Source organism: Sprattus sprattus (genome assembly GCF_963457725.1).
Source record: "Sprattus sprattus genome assembly, chromosome: 5".
Lineage (NCBI taxonomy): Eukaryota > Metazoa > Chordata > Actinopteri > Clupeiformes > Clupeidae > Sprattus > Sprattus sprattus.
Window position 1 is genome coordinate 9,308,822 of NC_137924.1, and position 18,975 is coordinate 9,327,796.

General features: G+C 41.8%; 1 protein-coding gene across 1 annotated transcript; it reads left to right on the forward strand.

Annotated features, from left to right (window-relative positions):
* Positions 1-15,619: 15,619 nt before the first annotated feature.
* Positions 15,620-18,449, forward strand: LOC308365284 (spermine oxidase; the record flags this gene model as incomplete). Its single annotated transcript, XM_080838659.1, has 3 exons — positions 15,620-16,797; positions 17,975-18,158; positions 18,321-18,449. The coding sequence occupies 3 exons, from the start codon at positions 15,620-15,622 to the stop codon at positions 18,435-18,437; spliced, it is 1,479 nt and encodes a 492-aa protein (XP_080694785.1). The 3' UTR covers positions 18,438-18,449.
* Positions 18,450-18,975: the final 526 nt, after the last annotated feature.

Below are 18,975 nucleotides of genomic sequence, written 5' to 3' on the forward strand. Positions count from 1 at the left end.
TTGCCTGATGTGACTATTTTTCTTGAACAGAGAAATTTTCCAGGTAGAAGTGAACTACAGCCTTGCCTTTCACCGCCATCATCCATAAAACATAATTGAAAGTTAAGAAATTCAGAAGTTCAGAAACACATTTGATGGCTTAGGTGACCTTTTCAGTTCTGCAACAACAGTGTATAAGCCTGCAGAGTTTGACAGGCAGTAGATTAAAGGAGGATTGATCAGTCATTTTAACATTCTTGCAACAGAGCATTGCAAGATCACCTCCTCTCCCAGAGGGCCCAGATTTACAGATGCAAGATGCAAAAATCTTGTTTTGTTTATGGTCGGGAGCTTTGTTTGTGAGACACTGAATGTTGTATAGTCCAGGCAGTTAGAGTTAGTGGTCATGTGACTTGGGCAAAGAGGCTAGTAGCTTATACTGCAGACAACACATCGGTCAGAGGTCATTGGGTGACAGAAGAGGAAAATCTTCCCATCATTCTTGTTGAAAATGGTGTTCTTAGGTTACCTTAGGTTTGTCACTAAACCAGATTCTTGGAACACTCCCCTTTTGTTCTATGAGTGGCACAGAATGTGAATTTTGTAGTTCCGTGTTCTTATTTCTCCTTATCCCTGCCACAGGAGCTGCTGATCCAGTTTTACACTGCAGTCATTGAGACTGTTCTCTGGATCGGCCACCAAACGGGACAGGAACAGACTACAACACTCAGGTCTGCAGAAAAGATTATTGGGGCCGACCTGCCCACCAACCAGGACCTGTACACTTCCAGAGTCAGGAAACAGGCAGGGAAAATAACTGCAGACCCCTCAGACCCTAGACATAACCTGTTCCAACTTCTCTCCTCTGGTAGGAGCTACAGAACACTGTAGACCAAAACCACCAGACACAGAAACAGTTTCTTCCCCCTCGCCGTCACACTAATGAACAGTTAACTCACTGAGGCAATGTTTTTACCCTGGGACATTATAATACCCACTGTACAAATTATGTTTATTTATTTTATTCTAAACTGTTGTGTTGTATATTTCTGTGTAAGTACATTGAGAGCCACTAAATCCCGGAGTCAAATTCCTTGTGTGCGTAAACTTACTTAAACACGATTCTGATTTTGATTCTGATTCTTATTTTCATATACAAATTACATAGATAAACTGTATACACATAACTAAAAGATAAGTGATTAAGAGTGCAAGGTTTAGAGGAAGTCAGGCACATGAAAAAAAATATGGCTACATTTTGGGCACATTTAACATCTTCTGGCAGTTTGTTCCAGTTGTATGCAGCATAACAGCTAAATGGTGCCTCGCCAAGTTAGATTTGCACTCTTGTCTCTACTAGATGATCTGAGACCATGGATCTTAGGGCCCTACTCAGTTCATATGTTTTAAACATATCCAAGTTGTATTCTGGGCCCAAACCATTCAGTGATTTGTAGACTAATGGAAGCACTTTAAAATCTATTCTGTGACTAATTGGAAGCCAATGTAAAGATTTAAGAACTGGAGTAATGTGCCCTGTTCTCTTGGTCCTGAATAAAACACTGGCTTTTTGAATGAGCTGCGGCCGTTTAATGGAACTGGGAGACCAGTTAAGAGACCATAACAGTAGTCAGCAATGCTAGAAATAAAGCATGGACGAGCTGTGGGATAAGCTTTGGGACACCAAACCCTTGATTCTGGCTATGTTTTTAAGATGATAGAAAGCTGTTTTGGTGATTGCTTTCATATGGTTGGTAAATGTGAGATCTGAGTGTATTACAACTATTAGAACAAAGATGTTGGACTTGGTCTTTGTTTTTGAGGTTGAGGTGTTGGTGACGTACCTATGGCCTTCATAAACTGAGCACTAGTTAGCTCGGTTATGTACCCTTTCCTAACAGAGACATAGCTTATTTGAACCTCCAGAGTCATGTGTGGCCTTGAGTGTGGGTAGACTATTTCACATGTTGCAAGAGACCAAAAGTGGCATGTCCTGCAAATAGTTCTTCTGCATTATCCATGTCTATGTTATTATCTATGAGGATGATAAAATCTCCTGTTGGTATAAACAAGTTTTCATCAATGTAGATTACTGATAGTAGTTCAGCAAAGTCATCAATCAAATTGGCAGAGTATTTAGTCATGGCAAAACACATCAGTTACCAATTTTCTTTTCGCTGTCAAATGTAATATGTTGTGTTTGTGTAGGTGTGAGAGAATGAATGTTATGGTGTACTGCCAAGCTATTTTCCACACCAGGACAAACAAGTTCTAAATATTTGGTGCTAAAGACTGCTGTAACCAGGAACAATGAAACATGATAACCATGGTACCAGGAAGTGTTGTACAGTGTTAACATCACAACATGAAAATAGTTTTCACCAAAAATACCATGCCTTGAAAACAACGGTTCAAACTAAACCATTTTGAAATTTTGTGGTATTACGTTTTAAGAGTGTTCACTAGATTCTGGAATATATTCAATATACTGTGCACATATAGGCTAAGAGGCTTACAGCATAGAGGTGTGCTTATGTGAGAACTGATCCACAGTTAGAGAGAGCGAGAGAGATACGGGGAGAGAGGGGCTTGGTGTGTGCAGATGTGTAGGCCTCTCTCTGTGGTTTGGCTGACCATTTTGATAATCTCAGTCTGTGGACCATGCTACATTCCCTTTTTGTGTTGTTGTCTTATACCAGGGGTCTTAAACTCAAATCGCCTGGGGGCCGATAAGCGTCCAGTCTGGTCAGTGGGGGCCCAGATTTTTTAAATCTGTTGGCTTGCCTATCACAATACTGTAGATACCACTTTTGAGTGTGGCAAATTAATCATGTGTGATCAGTGGTACAATGGTTTGTGTTGTTGAATAGCAAGCGGTTGATCTGGGTTCAATTCCTGGGCAATGCAAGATACTCTTTGGATAAAGGTGTTTGTCGTAGTTGCATTTCTCTCATTGATAGCTCATGACTTACATATACAGCAGTAATAGTGGGATAATGTCAACAACAACATCTATATTTTATCTTCATATACGCACATTTCAAAGCAAATGCTGTACTGCACCATTTTTGTATAGTTGGTAAAAAGGCTGCAATTAAACAGAACAAAGCAGAAAACTGAATAAACTTTCAGCAAAAACACTGAATTATTTTATAAAAATAAATGTATTCATAATAAATATATTTTATGACTTGCATTGTTTTTACACAAAGTAATTCCTTTGTCAAACTGATTGTTGACACCACAGTCAAAAATCGCAAGCTGAGCATTATCATATGTCAGTGCCCTCGTCCAGAGCCACAGAATATGCACTGAAACTTTTGAGTAAATGATCCCCTCTCAACAACAGTCTTACCAGTGGAATATTTACTCTCATTGGAGTCTCCAAAATCTTTTGTGCCGCCTGAAGTGGTGAACACTACCGGCCTCATAGCTTCCCCCTGGTGCTGGCTTTACCAGTACATTTGGTTGTACTGAGCACCCTAAGTGTGACTACAGTTCATCTCTGCAGATTCTCCATGGTGTTTCCACAATATTGTAGGTTTCTGCGTGACATCATTCTCTGCAGCAGAGCCTGTGTGTCAATAAGGGTGATGTGAAAAAATTGTGCATTTTATTCATACATACATTTTAAAGGCACCCAGTGCAACTTTATGTAAACATTCAATGAAAAATAAACATCCAATTTCTAGTCTTTTTTACACGTAGTAAGTTTCAATAACTCCATACCATTACATATCGACATTCAAGGAGCAAAGATGAGACGTCGTTGTGTGGTGAGAACTGATAGAAAATCGTAAACAACAACAATCGCCGGTGGGGAGAAGCCATTTTTCCATTGACTGGAAGCCTGCTTTATTTATTGTAGGTTACAAAAAATAAAGAAAATGGCGGCGATTGTTGTTGTTATCGATTTTCTATCAGTTCTCACCACACAACGACGTCTCATCTTTGCTGCTTGAATGTCGGTATGTAATGGTATGGAGTTATTGAAACTTACTACGTGTAAAAAAGACTAGAAATTGAATGTTTATTTTTAAGCCTCGAAAGTTGCACTGGGTAGCTTTAATCATATGTACAAAACTCACATTCCATTATTTTCTTTCTCTCTAATTATTCTCAACACAAGTCATGATACCTGCATTCCACAGTGATGAGAAGAGGAGTATTACGAGAGCGGTGCTCAGGGGAGAGTTTAGGCTATTTTAAGTGGGGCCATGGCCCCACCGTGAGATAGCTTGGCCCCACCTGGCTCAGCACATTTTAAAAATATTATAATATGCGAAAATCTTGCTCTGCCATCGCGCAATACTTTGGTTGCACTGGCCAATCTGGCAACCTTGTATGTCTGGCAACGCTGCTTCAAACGAGGCTTATGACTCGTCCATCAACTACATTCGACGCGCAGGCCAGTCGAAGAGCCCGCGCAATACATTTTTCAAACTGCGCACATTTTTCACACCGCATAAACGATTTTTTTTTTTAGGGTTTAAAAATCTGAGCATCAAAGGGGATGTAGGCTAGGTAATAAACATTTCAAATACTGACATGTCTGACAACCAAGCCGGATGTGCGTTAGAATGTTTTCATACAACATTTCCTTTAGCTCTCTTGCCGGTCTCTGCTCCAGCAGTTATAGGCTACCATGGCGAAAAGAAAGGTAGAGCAGGTGCCCAAGAAAAAGGTCTGCCTAACGTTTAAAACATGAGCGGCTACATGAAATAGTCCAAACTGACTAAGGTAGGATAAAACTTTCAGACATATTTAGATATGCTCGGAGGTAAACGCGAAAAGAGTTCGCTAGTGGGAAAACGTGCAGTGAACAAAAGTGACATTATTCTGTTTGTCCTTAAAGTTTGTGAGCACTTGGATGCCCGCTTCCCTGAGCTGAGTGGGCTGCTTTGAGCCGGACACGTTGGATCGTGCAGTTAGTAGGCTACATTTGATCATGGGCTGAATGACGTGACCAATCTGGCGAAAGGGTTCGAAGCGCTTCTGGAGGAAGCATAATATGCGGTCCCGGGACGCATTTGGCGAATTCAAGTTCATGGTTATTGAGGTGGTCGCTGAAAAGTGAGCATTTTCCAGATCTGATAGGCCTACAACTTCGACATTTGTGGCACATTCCAAGCATCTAGCGCCGACTGTGAACGCGGTTTAAGTCTAATGAATGCCACTAAGACAAACTCGTGAGGCGAGAAGATTTGAGGTAGAAATTTCCAATATTTTCAATTAGACCTATTAGGCCCTATTCAAAGTGATCTTGATAACTGCAACAACATTTTGACATATGTTTAGTCAGAAAGGTGTGTCTTCCATAGGCCTGCAGACAAGATGAGCCAAACAGCCAGATAGGCCTAGCTCCCGCAATGTAATTCAAATGACATGTTTTGTAGCTTAGTTTGTTGCAAACCACTCCAGTTATTCATTTTTCCCTTTAGGAAAAAGTACACCATAATTACTATATTTATAGTAAAGCACTGCATTAGCATTTTTCTTTCAATGAAGTTCTACTTAAATGTCGTACCTGCTGAGAAATGACTAAACACCTTGGATACTTTTATTTTGTGTATATATATATATATCGTTATCATTCATAACCAGTGAACCAGTCATAACCTCCCTAAACCTTATTTCATTTCAACCAAAGATCCTTTAAGTTCAACTAAACTGACTGGTAAAACACCATCATTAAAATGTTCCAAAGTCCAGCCATTATAAATATCCACCTTGTAGACATATCTGTATTTGCTGTCATCTTTTTTGGAAACCTATGGCAAACGCAGGCTCGTGGTCATTTTCGTAAGGTCGCGTGGTTTACGAATTGCTCACAGTGCTGAAATGTGCGCTCAGAATAAAAAATATTTGCTCAGTGCTGAAAAAAATTAGAGGGAACATTGGTCAAGAGTGCGGCCGAGTGCAATTCCCCGACGTTAAACCGGACATTTTGAGATGTTAATGACACATTGGGAAAATCTGACCGATGGTTCTTCCGAAGTAGGTTGCTTAGATACTAGTCACTTAGTTCTTATTACTGTATGTTTTTGTGTGAAGTGAATGGGATGTGAGTGGACAGATCTTTATTCCGCCTTTGTCAGGTATATTTGTCTCAGTCTCTCTGTTACCCATCTCAAGCCAGTCTTTTGAAATGAAGAGTTTAAAATTGACTGTTGCAGGGGGAAACACTACTCAAAGCAAATCTAATACTGCAGCTCGAAAATGTATAAATGAACTAGTTCACCTCATATAGCGAGAAATAATGTGCCTCTGTGAGCACTGGGGGCTGGGCCCCCCTAAAGACCAGATCCTAAAATCGCCCCTGGCGGTGCTCATACTGGTAGGGATGGCAGGCTGACACTCAGTGGCGGTTCTACATGGAATAACGTCCCGGGCGAGACCCCCTCCGAGCGCCCCCCCCCCCCGGATTTGTTTTCATATAAATATATATACAGTGGTGGCCAAAATTATTAGAACACCTTACAGATCTGAGAATATTGACCTTTTTTTTGTCTCCGAAACATTATTTAATTTCATAATGTAAATGAAACATGCAGATGGTTGTTCTGAGCACAACAAATATCAGATGAAGTGATTCCTACTGTTTTTATCCACTTTTAACTCTAATATTTGGTACGCCCACCTTTGGCAGCAATTACAGCAGCACATCTCTCTGGCATAGAGTCAATATATTTCTTGAGAACTTCAACACTAATGTTATCCGATGCCTTCTGCAACTCAAGCTAAAGGCTTTCCTTTGAATGTACACTAGATCTGTCCAGTTTAATTTCCAACTCGCCCCAAATTTGCTTGATGGGTTTGAGGTTCGGACTTTGAGGGGGCCGGTCCATAATTTTCAATGTTCCAGAGGATTCCTTCTGCCACAGGTCGTACTGGCAATAGTTACAAGAATGTTTAGGGTCCTTGTCCTCTTGGAAAATAAATCCAGGCCCATTAACGCCACTCCCAGAAGGTACTCCATGCCTCACCAGAATGTTATGGTATACTTTCTTATCCATGATGCCATCAATTTCGCCAAAGTCATCTGTTCCTGAGGATTAAATGGCACCCCACACCATAATACTACCCCCTCCTTGTCTAACTGTTGGCTAGAGACACTCATTTTTATATCTCTCCCCCTCACTTTGTTAAAAATACAATCTTCGCTTGTTGCCAAACTATTCAAACCTGGACTCATCAGTCCACAACACTTTATACCAATCTTTCTTTGTCCATTTCTTGTGTTCTTTTGCAAATTTCAGGTGTTTCACTCTATTTTTCTCTTTTGGTAATGTTTCTGTGCTGCTATTCTGCCAAAAAGTTATTTTTCTCACAGCTTCCGACGCACAGTTCTTGGGAACACTATTGAACCATTAGCCATTGTGTTGTTGATCTCGTCACCAATTCTCGTGAAGTCTTTCTTCAGTCCTTAAGACTGAGAATTCTGAGATGCTTCACTTCACACAGTTTATTTTTTCAGCCTCTCCCGTTTCTTGGGAACACTATTGAACCATTAGCCATTGTGGTGTTGAGCTCGTCACCAATTCTCGTGAAGTCTTTCTTCTGTCCTTAAGACTGAGAATTCTGAGATGCTTCACTTCACACAGTTTATTTTTTCAGCCTCTCCCATTTCGGTTCTGGTGGCATGGCGTTCTAAAGTGTATCTTACAGTGCTTGGACTGAATGTCAAGTCCTTGGCTATGCGGCAGTAGCTACAGCCAGCATCAAAAAGGGCCTTTATTCGAACCCGTTGCTCACTCATTAGCTCATTCTTCACCTTAGCCATGTTCAAAGAGCAACATTTGCTTTAAGACTGCCTCTAGAGGCTTTGAATCTAAAACAATAGGTGGTGTGGCCTCAGTGACAAACCCCTTATGTTACCAATCACTTAATGCGGAAGATAGGCCTTGTACATTCAAAAGAATCACCGAGCTGTGTCCTAAGACTCTTGCATCACCATCAATTTAACCACGACCACACCTGACAATGATAAAACAAGTAATTTGGCTTCTTCTGTGACATTGACAGTGAAATAGGCCTAGTTTGTTTTTGTACGGAAATTGACCTTAATCTACTTATGATGGCTCTATTCTATGGTTTATAGAGCATAATGATGACTTTGTAGGTATTTCATTAGTTTTAAGGGTATTTTAATGGCCAATTCAACAAAAACAACTGAAACCTCTTAAATATGCCTAGTGTTCTAATAATTTTGGCCACCACTGTATATATAACTTTTTTTATTATTATAACTAAATAAATACACAAATTGCACAAATCCCTTTATAGAACTTTAAATAACACACTTAAGGGAATCAATGGGAATAAACATGCCCTTATACCTACAAATATATGTCATTAGACGCTATATAAACCTATCTTTCAGGGAGGAACAATTGACCTATCGCTAAGCCCCGCCCCCCATTGTGACAGCTGCTAAATCGGACACTTTATCAGAGCTGACTAGAGTTTACAATGGCAGCTATCAGTGACAAAACTATATCCCAAGAGGCTCTAGACAACTTTTGGAGACAAACGGACCTGATTTCGCCTAGAAGCCTTCAAAAGGGACTTAATTATGCAATGGAGGGATATGTATACAATTTAAAACTCAATATGGTGGATAACAAGCTTAAATTTGAGGCGAGAATTTACAGAGCTCAATGCAAGAGGGAGAAGCCTAACTCACGGTCATCGCGATTGCAGATAAATACATCCAATACCAGCATTGTTCATGCACCGCATGGGAAAGATACAATGAATTCACAGTCAGTTAATTTAACTAATCTGGAAGGCACCGAGATGTAGCCTACACGTTTACTAACTAGCAGGAACCTGCCCCTGACAGGACAGTGTCCAAACCATAGGCTATGGTCCTAACTGTTTAGCTTGTTAATGTAACCTTTTTAATTACCGGCATGCGTGTGTTTCGTTCACGTTGCCATGTTAATCCATTATTAAACCTATCGTTTGTTTAATAAACTGTCCCATAACTGACAAAGTTACGCTAGCGCAGCTATTGAATCATTAACGTTAGCTAATTTGAACCAGAGATAACTTGCCTAAGCCTAGCATAACATCAGTGGTGAAAGTAAGCAGGTACTGTGAATAATGAGTAGGCCTATGCCTTTTATCATGTAGGCTTAGTTGATTGCTTTAGCAATGGGAAATTCTAACAAGAGTATGGCAGAAAGCTAATGAACGTAGCGTTCACTGTGCGGTCTGTCACACAGCTTAATCCACCGGAGATATTTTGGACCGGTCTTGTTTTCGTTTAGGAAATGAGATACAATATACCCCATTGCCTATCTTCTCACGGTAACTCGTATCAGTGTTGTATCTATCCCATGCACATCGTTTGGCCATTTATGTTGAAACTACATTACCACAATTACACACTTGTTTTTGTCCCGTTGTGGCTTGGGGAAAGGGATGAAATATACCCCATTCTGCAGCCTATCGGGATACCTACTGTCGGTGTTACATGTACCCCAAGCACATCGTTTGACCATGTTTTTTTTTTTTTCATAAGCAACATCAATCGATCATTAAATTATTGTAACATGTCTCCTCCCTGTTGTTTTCAATGGAGTTATCGGAGCCGATGTCCGAGTCCAGTTCAGGCTGGAATGTCATTGGTTCATCTGCGTTCTAAGGGCGGCGCTTAGCGACAGGTCAATTAGCTGCTTGGTTACTGCCTAGAATTCTATGCATGCCACACTTCAACTTATGACTGGTAAACTAAAATTTGTCACGAAATAGAGTTGTAGCAAATGTCAAATGTTCCGTCTTTGAAACTGCCTAGAGAAGATATGAACATTCCGTTGGCTAATTACACGGCCCAACGTCAACCCAACTGTAACTGTTTAGATTTTGTTTTGTTTATTTTTGTTCAAGTTTTGTTTGTGGTGATTTATTTTCGTTTTGATAAGTTTGTTTTACCTTTTTGTCTGTCTCATGATTGGGTTTAGTTACATAGGAAGTGAGGTCATGGGGGTCAGGGGTCACACACACACCTTTATTATGGTAGCAAAAGTGTACCTGACTAGGAGACCTGAGACGCCGGCTCGCGGTCATGGTAGTATACCGCTGAGCCCAAGCTGATGAGTGTGATTACGTGCCTCATTTCCCCTCTCAATCGTTATGCAGCCAACGAGGTATGTTTGTCTATTTATGATGCTTTATTTCTTTGATTTCTTTGGGTTTGAATGTTTGGTTTGATTGTCTGTTGATTGTGTTTTTACTGCTTTTAACCAGTTCGACGTTGGATTACAACTGAATTAAAGAGAATAATAAATCCATCAGTAACTGAAGAACTTTGGCCTTGCGTCTTTCCTGGAGGGGAGTGAGAGTCGAACTCGAGGCGAACTCGGAGCAGAACTCTGCATCGGCTCACGGGTTATCTATCCTCAACCTGAAGATTCGTCAGTTTGCCGGGGATTAATGAAAGTTTCTCGGATTAAAGCCACGTTTTCGCTGAAGAAGTAAGCGAATTGGACTCGTTGCCTAAAGTGACTTCACGCATGAACTGTGTTCGGATTTACAACGCGCTTCAGCGATTGAAGACGCGTGGAGGAACGGCATGAAACAGATAAGCAGCTTTTAGCATTCATGTTTTCTTTTAGACGGTTTGAAGCTTTAATCAATGAACAATGATAATGGGTTGTCTTTATTAGCCTAATGGCCACATTTAAGGACATTTAAAACTGATATTGGGGGCTTTGACAAATGCAACCGAATTGAAAATGTTTGCACGTGTATCACCAGGTTGCTGAATTGTATGTTGATGTACGTTTGTATTGTTATTGCCGACTATGTTCAAGTGTAGCTGAAGCTGTCATCAAGTTGTTTTATGAACCCTTCAAGTTTAGTAGGTAGTAATTGTTTGAAGACAGCGACTCAGTGTTACAGTTAGGCAATACAAAATCCACTATGTCTCCAGTGGTAGAAGAGAAGGGCAAAACCCTACACATGGACCAGTTAAACTTATTGCTGCTTCGTTTTAACAATGTCTATGAATATTGGAAAGTCAGGACTAAAGTGGCTAAAAGATCTGTGCAGCAAAACCTTCCAAGTGTCATTCTTCAAGAACTTGTAACCCGCATTGAAAAGGAATTAACTGAACTTAATGATATTTACGATGCCTATAGAAAACTTGATGTTCCAACTCAAGACATGCGCCGCAAATTCGAAAAAAGCACCTCTATTACTAAGGTTATGATGAAGAATGTTAAGTCTCGGATTCAAGGAGCCGAGGAAGAAGCTGCAGTGGAGGGAGAAGCTCCAGTGCAAGAAGAAGCTGCAGTGGAGGGAGAAGCTCCAGTGCTAGAAGAAGCTGCAGTGGAGGGAGAAGCTCCAGTGCAGGAAGAAGAAGCTCCAGTGCCGGAAGAAGCTCCAGTGCAGGGAGAAGAAGCTCCGGTAGAGGAAGCGGCTCTGGAAGAGGGTCCTGTGGAAGAGGAAGCTTCTTTAGAAGAAGAAGCAGCAGTTTCGGAAACCGTAGAGGGTGAAGAGGCACCCACAGAAGGTGAGGCCGATCCTGCTGCTCCAGAGGAAGCTTCTGCTCCACCACCATCAGAAGACGTAGAGGGTGAAGAGACACCCACAGAAGGTGAAGCTGCAACTGATGCTGATACTCCAGCGGCAACTCCTGCACCGGCAGAAGAGGAGCCCCCAGTGGAAGGTGGATCTGACATAGACACGGAGAATGATGCTGCAGTAGTGTCACAAGAGGAAGCAGCGCCTGTAGGAGATGACAAGGTGGGAGAAGTCACTGAGGATGATCCAGAACGTAAAGCTGTCCATGTGTTTAAGACCAAAGCAACGGAAAATGGGACCTTGTTAGATCGTCTGACAAAGTTCTCTGATCGGAAAAGAGTTGTCAAGGCTGCCGCATGTCTTAAGAGTCATGTTAAACGTTTCAGTGGCTGTAAGTCAAACCCAAGTCGTGCCACAAGTATTGAAGAAAGACGAGAAGCAGAGGTATCTATCATTAAAATGGCTCAAATGGAAGCATTCAGCGTTGAAATTGAAAGTTTAAAAAGGAACCATGAAGTACAACCAAGAAGTGTGCCATCAAGGGGTGGTTTCTCAAATGACACTCAAGATCTTGTCAAGGCCTTGGCTGAGGCCATAGCAGCAAATAGGCTGCCGGTTCCAGAACCAACCATCTTCTGTGGCGACCCACTGCAGTTCAATCACTGGAAGTTATCCTTTCAAATTTTAATTGAGAGGAAGAATATCCCTGAATTTTGGTCAAGATGGAGAAAGGAATATCTCCTCAATCTTCGACAAAGACAGCGATGGCAAAGGGATAAGCCTAAATACAAGAGTCAATGATAGTCATCCTCCTAGAAGATGATTCACCTCGAAATCAATGGAGATTGGTAAGGGTGGCTGAAGTTTATCCAAGCTCTGATGGAAGGGTTCGAAAAGTTATGCTATTGATGAGCGATTCAACTTTGGATCAGTTAGGAAGGCGCACTTCTAAACCCATGTATCTTGACAGAACGGTTCAAAAGATTGTCGTGCTGCTTGAGGCTCAATAATGCTGTACTTTGCACAGTTTGCCATATAGGGTTATAATAGTTTGAACCATTTATGATTTTTTTTTTGAGTGAAATCAGTTATGATTTGGTGGGAGTGTAACTGTTTAGATTTTGTTTTGTTTATTTTTGTTCAAGTTTTGTTTGTGGTGATTTATTTTCGTTTTGATAAGTTTGTTTTACCTTTTTGTCTGTCTCATGATTGGGTTTAGTTACATAGGAAGTGAGGTCATGGGGGTCAGGGGTCACACACACACCTTTATTATGGTAGCAAAAGTGTACCTGACTAGGAGACCTGAGACGCCGGCTCGCGGTCATGGTAGTATACCGCTGAGCCCAAGCTGATGAGTGTGATTACGTGCCTCATTTCCCCTCTCAATCGTTATGCAGCCAACGAGGTATGTTTGTCTATTTATGATGCTTTATTTCTTTGATTTCTTTGGGTTTGAATGTTTGGTTTGATTGTCTGTTGATTGTGTTTTTACTGCTTTTAACCAGTTCGACGTTGGATTACAACTGAATTAAAGAGAATAATAAATCCATCAGTAACTGAAGAACTTTGGCCTTGCGTCTTTCCTGGAGGGGAGTGATACCAACTGATGGAAATAAATAATAACTGAACGTGTAACAGTTTTGTTGCGGAGCACAATCTTATCGTGAAATTAGATCTCGTGTTTGTTGAGCTAAAACCGAACTATTGTTGTATAATCATGGGCAGTAGAATAGCAGGCTAACACATGTAGGCTAAGAGTTATACCACCAATTAACATTAGCCCTTCATCATGACGTGGATACCGTAATCGTACAGAGAGAACATAGTGGCATACCTTTATGTTTTGCTCGTTTCTCCTCTTCTTCTTTTCTTTCGAAATAGGGCGCCTGACGGTTTTGGCCATTACCTATCCATCTTTGTGCTTATTTTTCCCCATCCCCTGTCACTCGTACAGAAGTTAAGACTAAACCAATTCACCTAGCCCTTGGTGACACATAATCGTTCAGTATTACCTATTTGTATAAGCCATTTCACACAATTCAGAAAAACTAAAAACGTGCAGGAATTATAGGCCTGTAATTATAATATTATGAATGTGCGTTTTTTGCAAGAAAGTCGAGGTGTGACTGACTTGCGCCCACTAATTGTATTAGAGTATTGCTCTATAGCCTACAGTGGATCCCCCCGTCCCCCCACTTGTCTGTTCCAAGGTGAACTTTTCCCCCGCGCTCCCTCCCCTTCCCCGTTGCGTTTTCACACATAGATGTCACCTTCTTATTAGCAAGCAGGGGCGCAAGCAGGAGCGCCTGCAGCCGCAGGGGGCGCCAATTCCCCAAACAGTGATATGATAGATAATAGAAAACCGCTTCGCAGCCCAGATTATTATTTATTTATTTACTTGGTCGTTCCGCCCCCCACGTGGCTTGAAAAAGTGCCGCCCCGGGCCACCGCTCGGGTGGCCCGTGTCTAAAACCGCCACTGCTGACACTGAAGCTCCGGAACGTGCTTCAAACCATTAACTACACCAACCATTGAACCACTGCTTCGAAGGTTGCTTTGGTACGGAAAAATCATGTGACATATTACGTACGAAAAAGCAATCGCTTCATTCTCCGAATGAACCACCTGAGTGGTTCACAGCGCCAGTGCCACACACTAACCAGTCAGTTGCCTCAGGGGCGTTTATGTGTATTGACACTAGGCCTACTGCACACTGGATGGCAGTAATAACTCAGGTATGCTTTTCTACGTCTATTTTTTCAGAAGTTCCCATTTATTTCCATTGAATGAAGTGTGTATTATTTTTTTGTATTTATACATGTTATTTGGTCTATTTGGTCTTAAAGGCACCCAGTGCAACTTTATGTAAACATTCAATGAAAAATAAACATTCAATTTCTACTATTTTTTAAACGTAGTAAGTTTCAATAACGCCATACCATTACATATCGACATTCAAGGAGCAAAGATGAGAAGTCGTTGTGTGGTGAGAACTGATAGAAAATCGTAAACAACAACAATCGCCGGTGGGGAGAAGCCATTTTTCCATTGACTGGAAGCCTGCTTTATTTATTGCAGGTTAAAAAAAAATAAAGAAAATGGCGGCGATTGTTGTTGTTATCGATTTTCTATCAGTTCTCACCACACAACGACGTCTCATCTTTGCTGCTTGAATGTCGGTATGTAATGGTATGGAGTTATTGAAACTTACTGCGTGTAAAAAAGACTAGAAATTGAATGTTTATTTTTAAGCCTCGAAAGTTGCACTGGGTGCCTTTAAAGTATGTTTCTATGAAATAACAGTTTTGAATGTTTGGGGTCAAACACTCCAGTGGGTGAGATTATGCACCAAATTACCCTGTCCTGCAGATTGACTGCGTCTGCACTTGAATAAATGGAAAGAGCCCACTTCTCTCTTTTAATAATCAACATTTATTTCCCGCGAGATCTCACAACAGTTATGCAGGATCTCGCAACGTTTTAGCACATCGGTTTTTTTTCTTCATAATCCGCTGGGGCGAGTAGTGAGCATCAAATCACACTACTTATTTTGACCGTTTTGGGGGCATCATCCGGACACTTTCAGTGCTCTGGATTCTGCTGATCTTGTCAGTGTGGCACCCTAAGGTCGAATTGGGACACATTCGTAGGTTTTGATTTAGATCTCTCAGTGACTATTATCTGTCGGTAGATGGCGCTCCAACCGCATGCACTGCGATTTTAGGAAGTCGGGTCACATGGTGAAGCCGTCGTCTGGAAACGGAGCTTTTGAAAAGCTATCGAGTACAAAGGTCAATACTTTTGAAGTCAATGTAACCTAGACTCAGATGGTCCCATTACACAACTGGGCTGTAAAATTCATAGTATTTAAGACGTGAACACTACGCGACTCCGTGTGTCTACTGACTGAAGTCCAAAGGTCTGGTTTTGATTGTGTTTTTCTTATACCCAGTCGGCGTCTACACTTCCCATTACTGCAAGATATGCTACGAGACATTTCCTGCGACCAACACATTATCATGAGATAAATAACTTATACACTGACGACGGAAAAACACTTATTACAATTTGCAGAGGAAGTTAGAATAGTTAGAGTGCGTGATGTAAAATGAATCGTCTAACAGCCAAAGTAGTAGTAATAGGAGCCGGATTTGCTGGTCTTGCTGCTGCAGCCACTTTATTTGAGGCTGGATTTCAACATGTACAGGTCCTGGAAGCCATGGGGAGAGTGGGCGGCAGAGTGCACACAATCAGACCATTTGGCTCAGACATCATAGAGCTGGGGGCTAACTGGATTCATGGCCAGGAGGGGAACCCTCTCTTTCAGCTTGGTCAGAAGCATGGTCTGCTTTCAGAGTGCTTCTCAGCCAGCACAAAAATGTGTCTACCTGGATCTGTAACTCTTTCTGACTACTTCTTTAAAGAGGATGGGAGGTTTCTCCAGGCTGAGGACGTTGAGCCGGTGTGCGCTCATTTCAGTCAACTGACTTCCAGGGCATTCGACTCTGAACTGGAGGAGAGGCACCGCTGCTTAAGCCTCGGGGGTTACCTTGATGATGCCTTTGCCGAATCGCCTCTGGCAGCAACAGAGGATGGGCTGAAGGTTTTTGAGTGGTGCAAGAGGGGTGAGTGCACAGATGAGGCAAGCTCTTCCCTATATGAGGTGTCTGCCTCTCAGATTGGGCACTACGTGGCCCTTGAGGGGGGCTTTTTTAACTCCCTTGGCCCCGGGGGTTATCAAGCATTTATAGACCTCCTTCTTAAAAGGTTACCTGCTGGGGTTGTCATGACAAACACCCCTGTTGCAAACATTGAGTGGGCCCTCAATGAGCGAGACCAGGGCACGGAGCCGACCAATCCTGTGAGGGTTGTCTGTGAAGATGGCCAGACCTTTAAAGCAGACCATGTGATAGTGACGGTCTCGTTGGGGGTGCTGAAGCAGAGGGCGGCACTGATGTTTCGCCCCCCTCTCCCAGACACCAAGATGGCTGCTATTGAAAGACTTGACATTGGCACGGTAGACAAGATCTACCTCCGCTTTCCTGAGAGGTTTTGGCCCGAGGACTGTGCAGGGATACAGTTGGTATGGGACAAGGGACCTGAGGACGCCGCCGTCTATAATTCAGAGCTGGGAGGGGAGGCCTGGAAGGAGACCTGGTATAAAAAAGTCTGCGGCTTTGACACAGTGGCCCGCCACCCGAATGTTCTGTGTGGCTGGATCACGGGTAGAGAAGCACTCCACATGGAGACCCTGGAGGATGAAGAAGTGGGAGAGGTCTGTGAGAGGTAACATGCTTCGGCAATATACTTTATGCCATGTAGTATCAGTGATATGTGTTTATTCTGTTAAGGATTTCTATCATATCATTACTTCTTTTTTCCTCTGCTAAGTTTAACACACTTCCAGTGTTTTCATGGTCAGGAGTACTATCCTGTTTTCAGTGTGGGGGATAATACTTTGAAAGCATAGCTTTGCACTTTACCAATTACTTCACACTAGAAGAAATTCAACTACAGCAAGGCCTTAGGGAGAAGAAGTTGTTCAAACTACAAATTATGAAATTGTCAATGCACATGTGATAACAAATTATGATACAGCAAAGTTAAATGGCAACAAAAAATGGCTCTTGATTGCGTTTACTGCGTTTACTTGAGTAAGTGTCTCCCTGTTCAGAGGTAAAAAAAAACACACACACAGAAAAAAATACTATACATGGGAAAGTGCAAGGAATATCAGCATGCGTAGCTCATTAGTAAAAGTTTTTGTCTGTGGAGAAAGACAGTGTCATGTTTTCTCTTAAGTATGGTGATAGTGATTCCTCCCTACTGACTAATGCATTGCCTGTGCATGCATTCACAGCCATCAGGTTGAAGGAAAAAGGGGATGGGACTGGTCAGATGGGGTTCAAGTACAGAAGAGAAGCAATGGTCAAATACAAATAAAAAAAATAATTTCAATCATTTTATTTTCCATTCATGGCTAGAACAGTTTATTAATACAATAAACAGCCAGATCAAATGTAACAGGTCACAGCTGGTGAGGTTGCTTATTTACCCAGTTGTGTGAAGCCCTTTGTGGGATGGTGGCTACTGTAAACAGTGAGTCTTTTGAAGATCAGAGAGAATTCCTCTGATGCACTGCCTCTTTTGCCATCGGCTCATTGGAGATTGGGATTTTTGTAGGTTTTTATCATTTTCAGAGTGATTGTTGCCTTACAGTAGTTGCAGTATCAACTACACAAAAATGTCATAAGTAATTTAACTAATTGAATAAACTACTAGTTTAAATGTGTGTAGTTCACTACTAACCAACCCAGCCTGGGTATATATCCTTCAAAATAGGCCAGCTTCTCTGTAAAGTGTAATGAGGCACCTTAGAATGTGTGAATACTGCTTGAGAATGCTACACATGAGGTGATTAACCCATTTTGTTTTCTTCCCCCCCCCCCCCCCCCCCCAAAAGATTGCTCAGGTCCTTCACCGGCTGGTCTGTACCTGAGGTCTCTCAGGTGTTAATATCCCGGTGGGGTCGTGACCCCTATGTGCGTGGCTCCTACACATTTGTCCCACCAGGGGTGCTAGCAGAGAAGGAGCATAGCGCTTTGGCAGCACCTCTCCCACTTAAGCCAAGTTCTGCAGACAGGAAGGTATTTGTGTTCACTTAACATGATTTAAACATTGTATCTTCACTGTTAAAGTGAAACAGATGTGTAGTTGCCTTGGTGTGGGGTGTATTTTAAATAGTGTTATTGTCTTTTTTACTGCGTGAGATGGAGTCATTGTTGTGCTTTAATGCTCCGTTCCTTCAGGCTCTGCAGGTGCTGTTTGCTGGAGAGGCGACGCATGTGAACTTTTATACCACTACACATGGAGCTTATCTCTCAGGTATCAGAGAGGCACAGAGGCTCATTAACCTTTACGCCTAGAGATTCTTAGAAAGAGAAACACTCACTCCCATCATGGACTTCCTGGAAGTTACCTAACATCTTACTCTGAGTTGTCCATGACCAAAGCTAAGAATTATCCTTATCTGATTTTAACTAAAGCCTGACAGTCACTGCGCAACTTTTCTCAATCACATACGAGGCAGTAACTCACTCTACATTTTTCGCACGGACAGAAACTCACGATTGCTTGGCTCAAACTAATGGAAATCGGACCGTGGAACTAGTTGCACTACAAGACAGTTGAGAAAATGTTTAGACATGCCAGAAATCTAACCCAATTATTTGAGAGCTGGAATGTTGATTGTTCAGGCTTTCAATTGGGCACTGTGACCCTGCTCAAATGGCACAATAAACTGTCAGTAAAATTAAATTAATTGATTTGAAATTGGAAAACAGCCTTGTGTTGATACTACCCCATTAATAATTTTGAATAATTGTTTATCATTGACAGATTATCCTGGATGTGTATGATATTTTCAGTGTTTTTATTTGTATAGCCTACATATATTTCTACTCT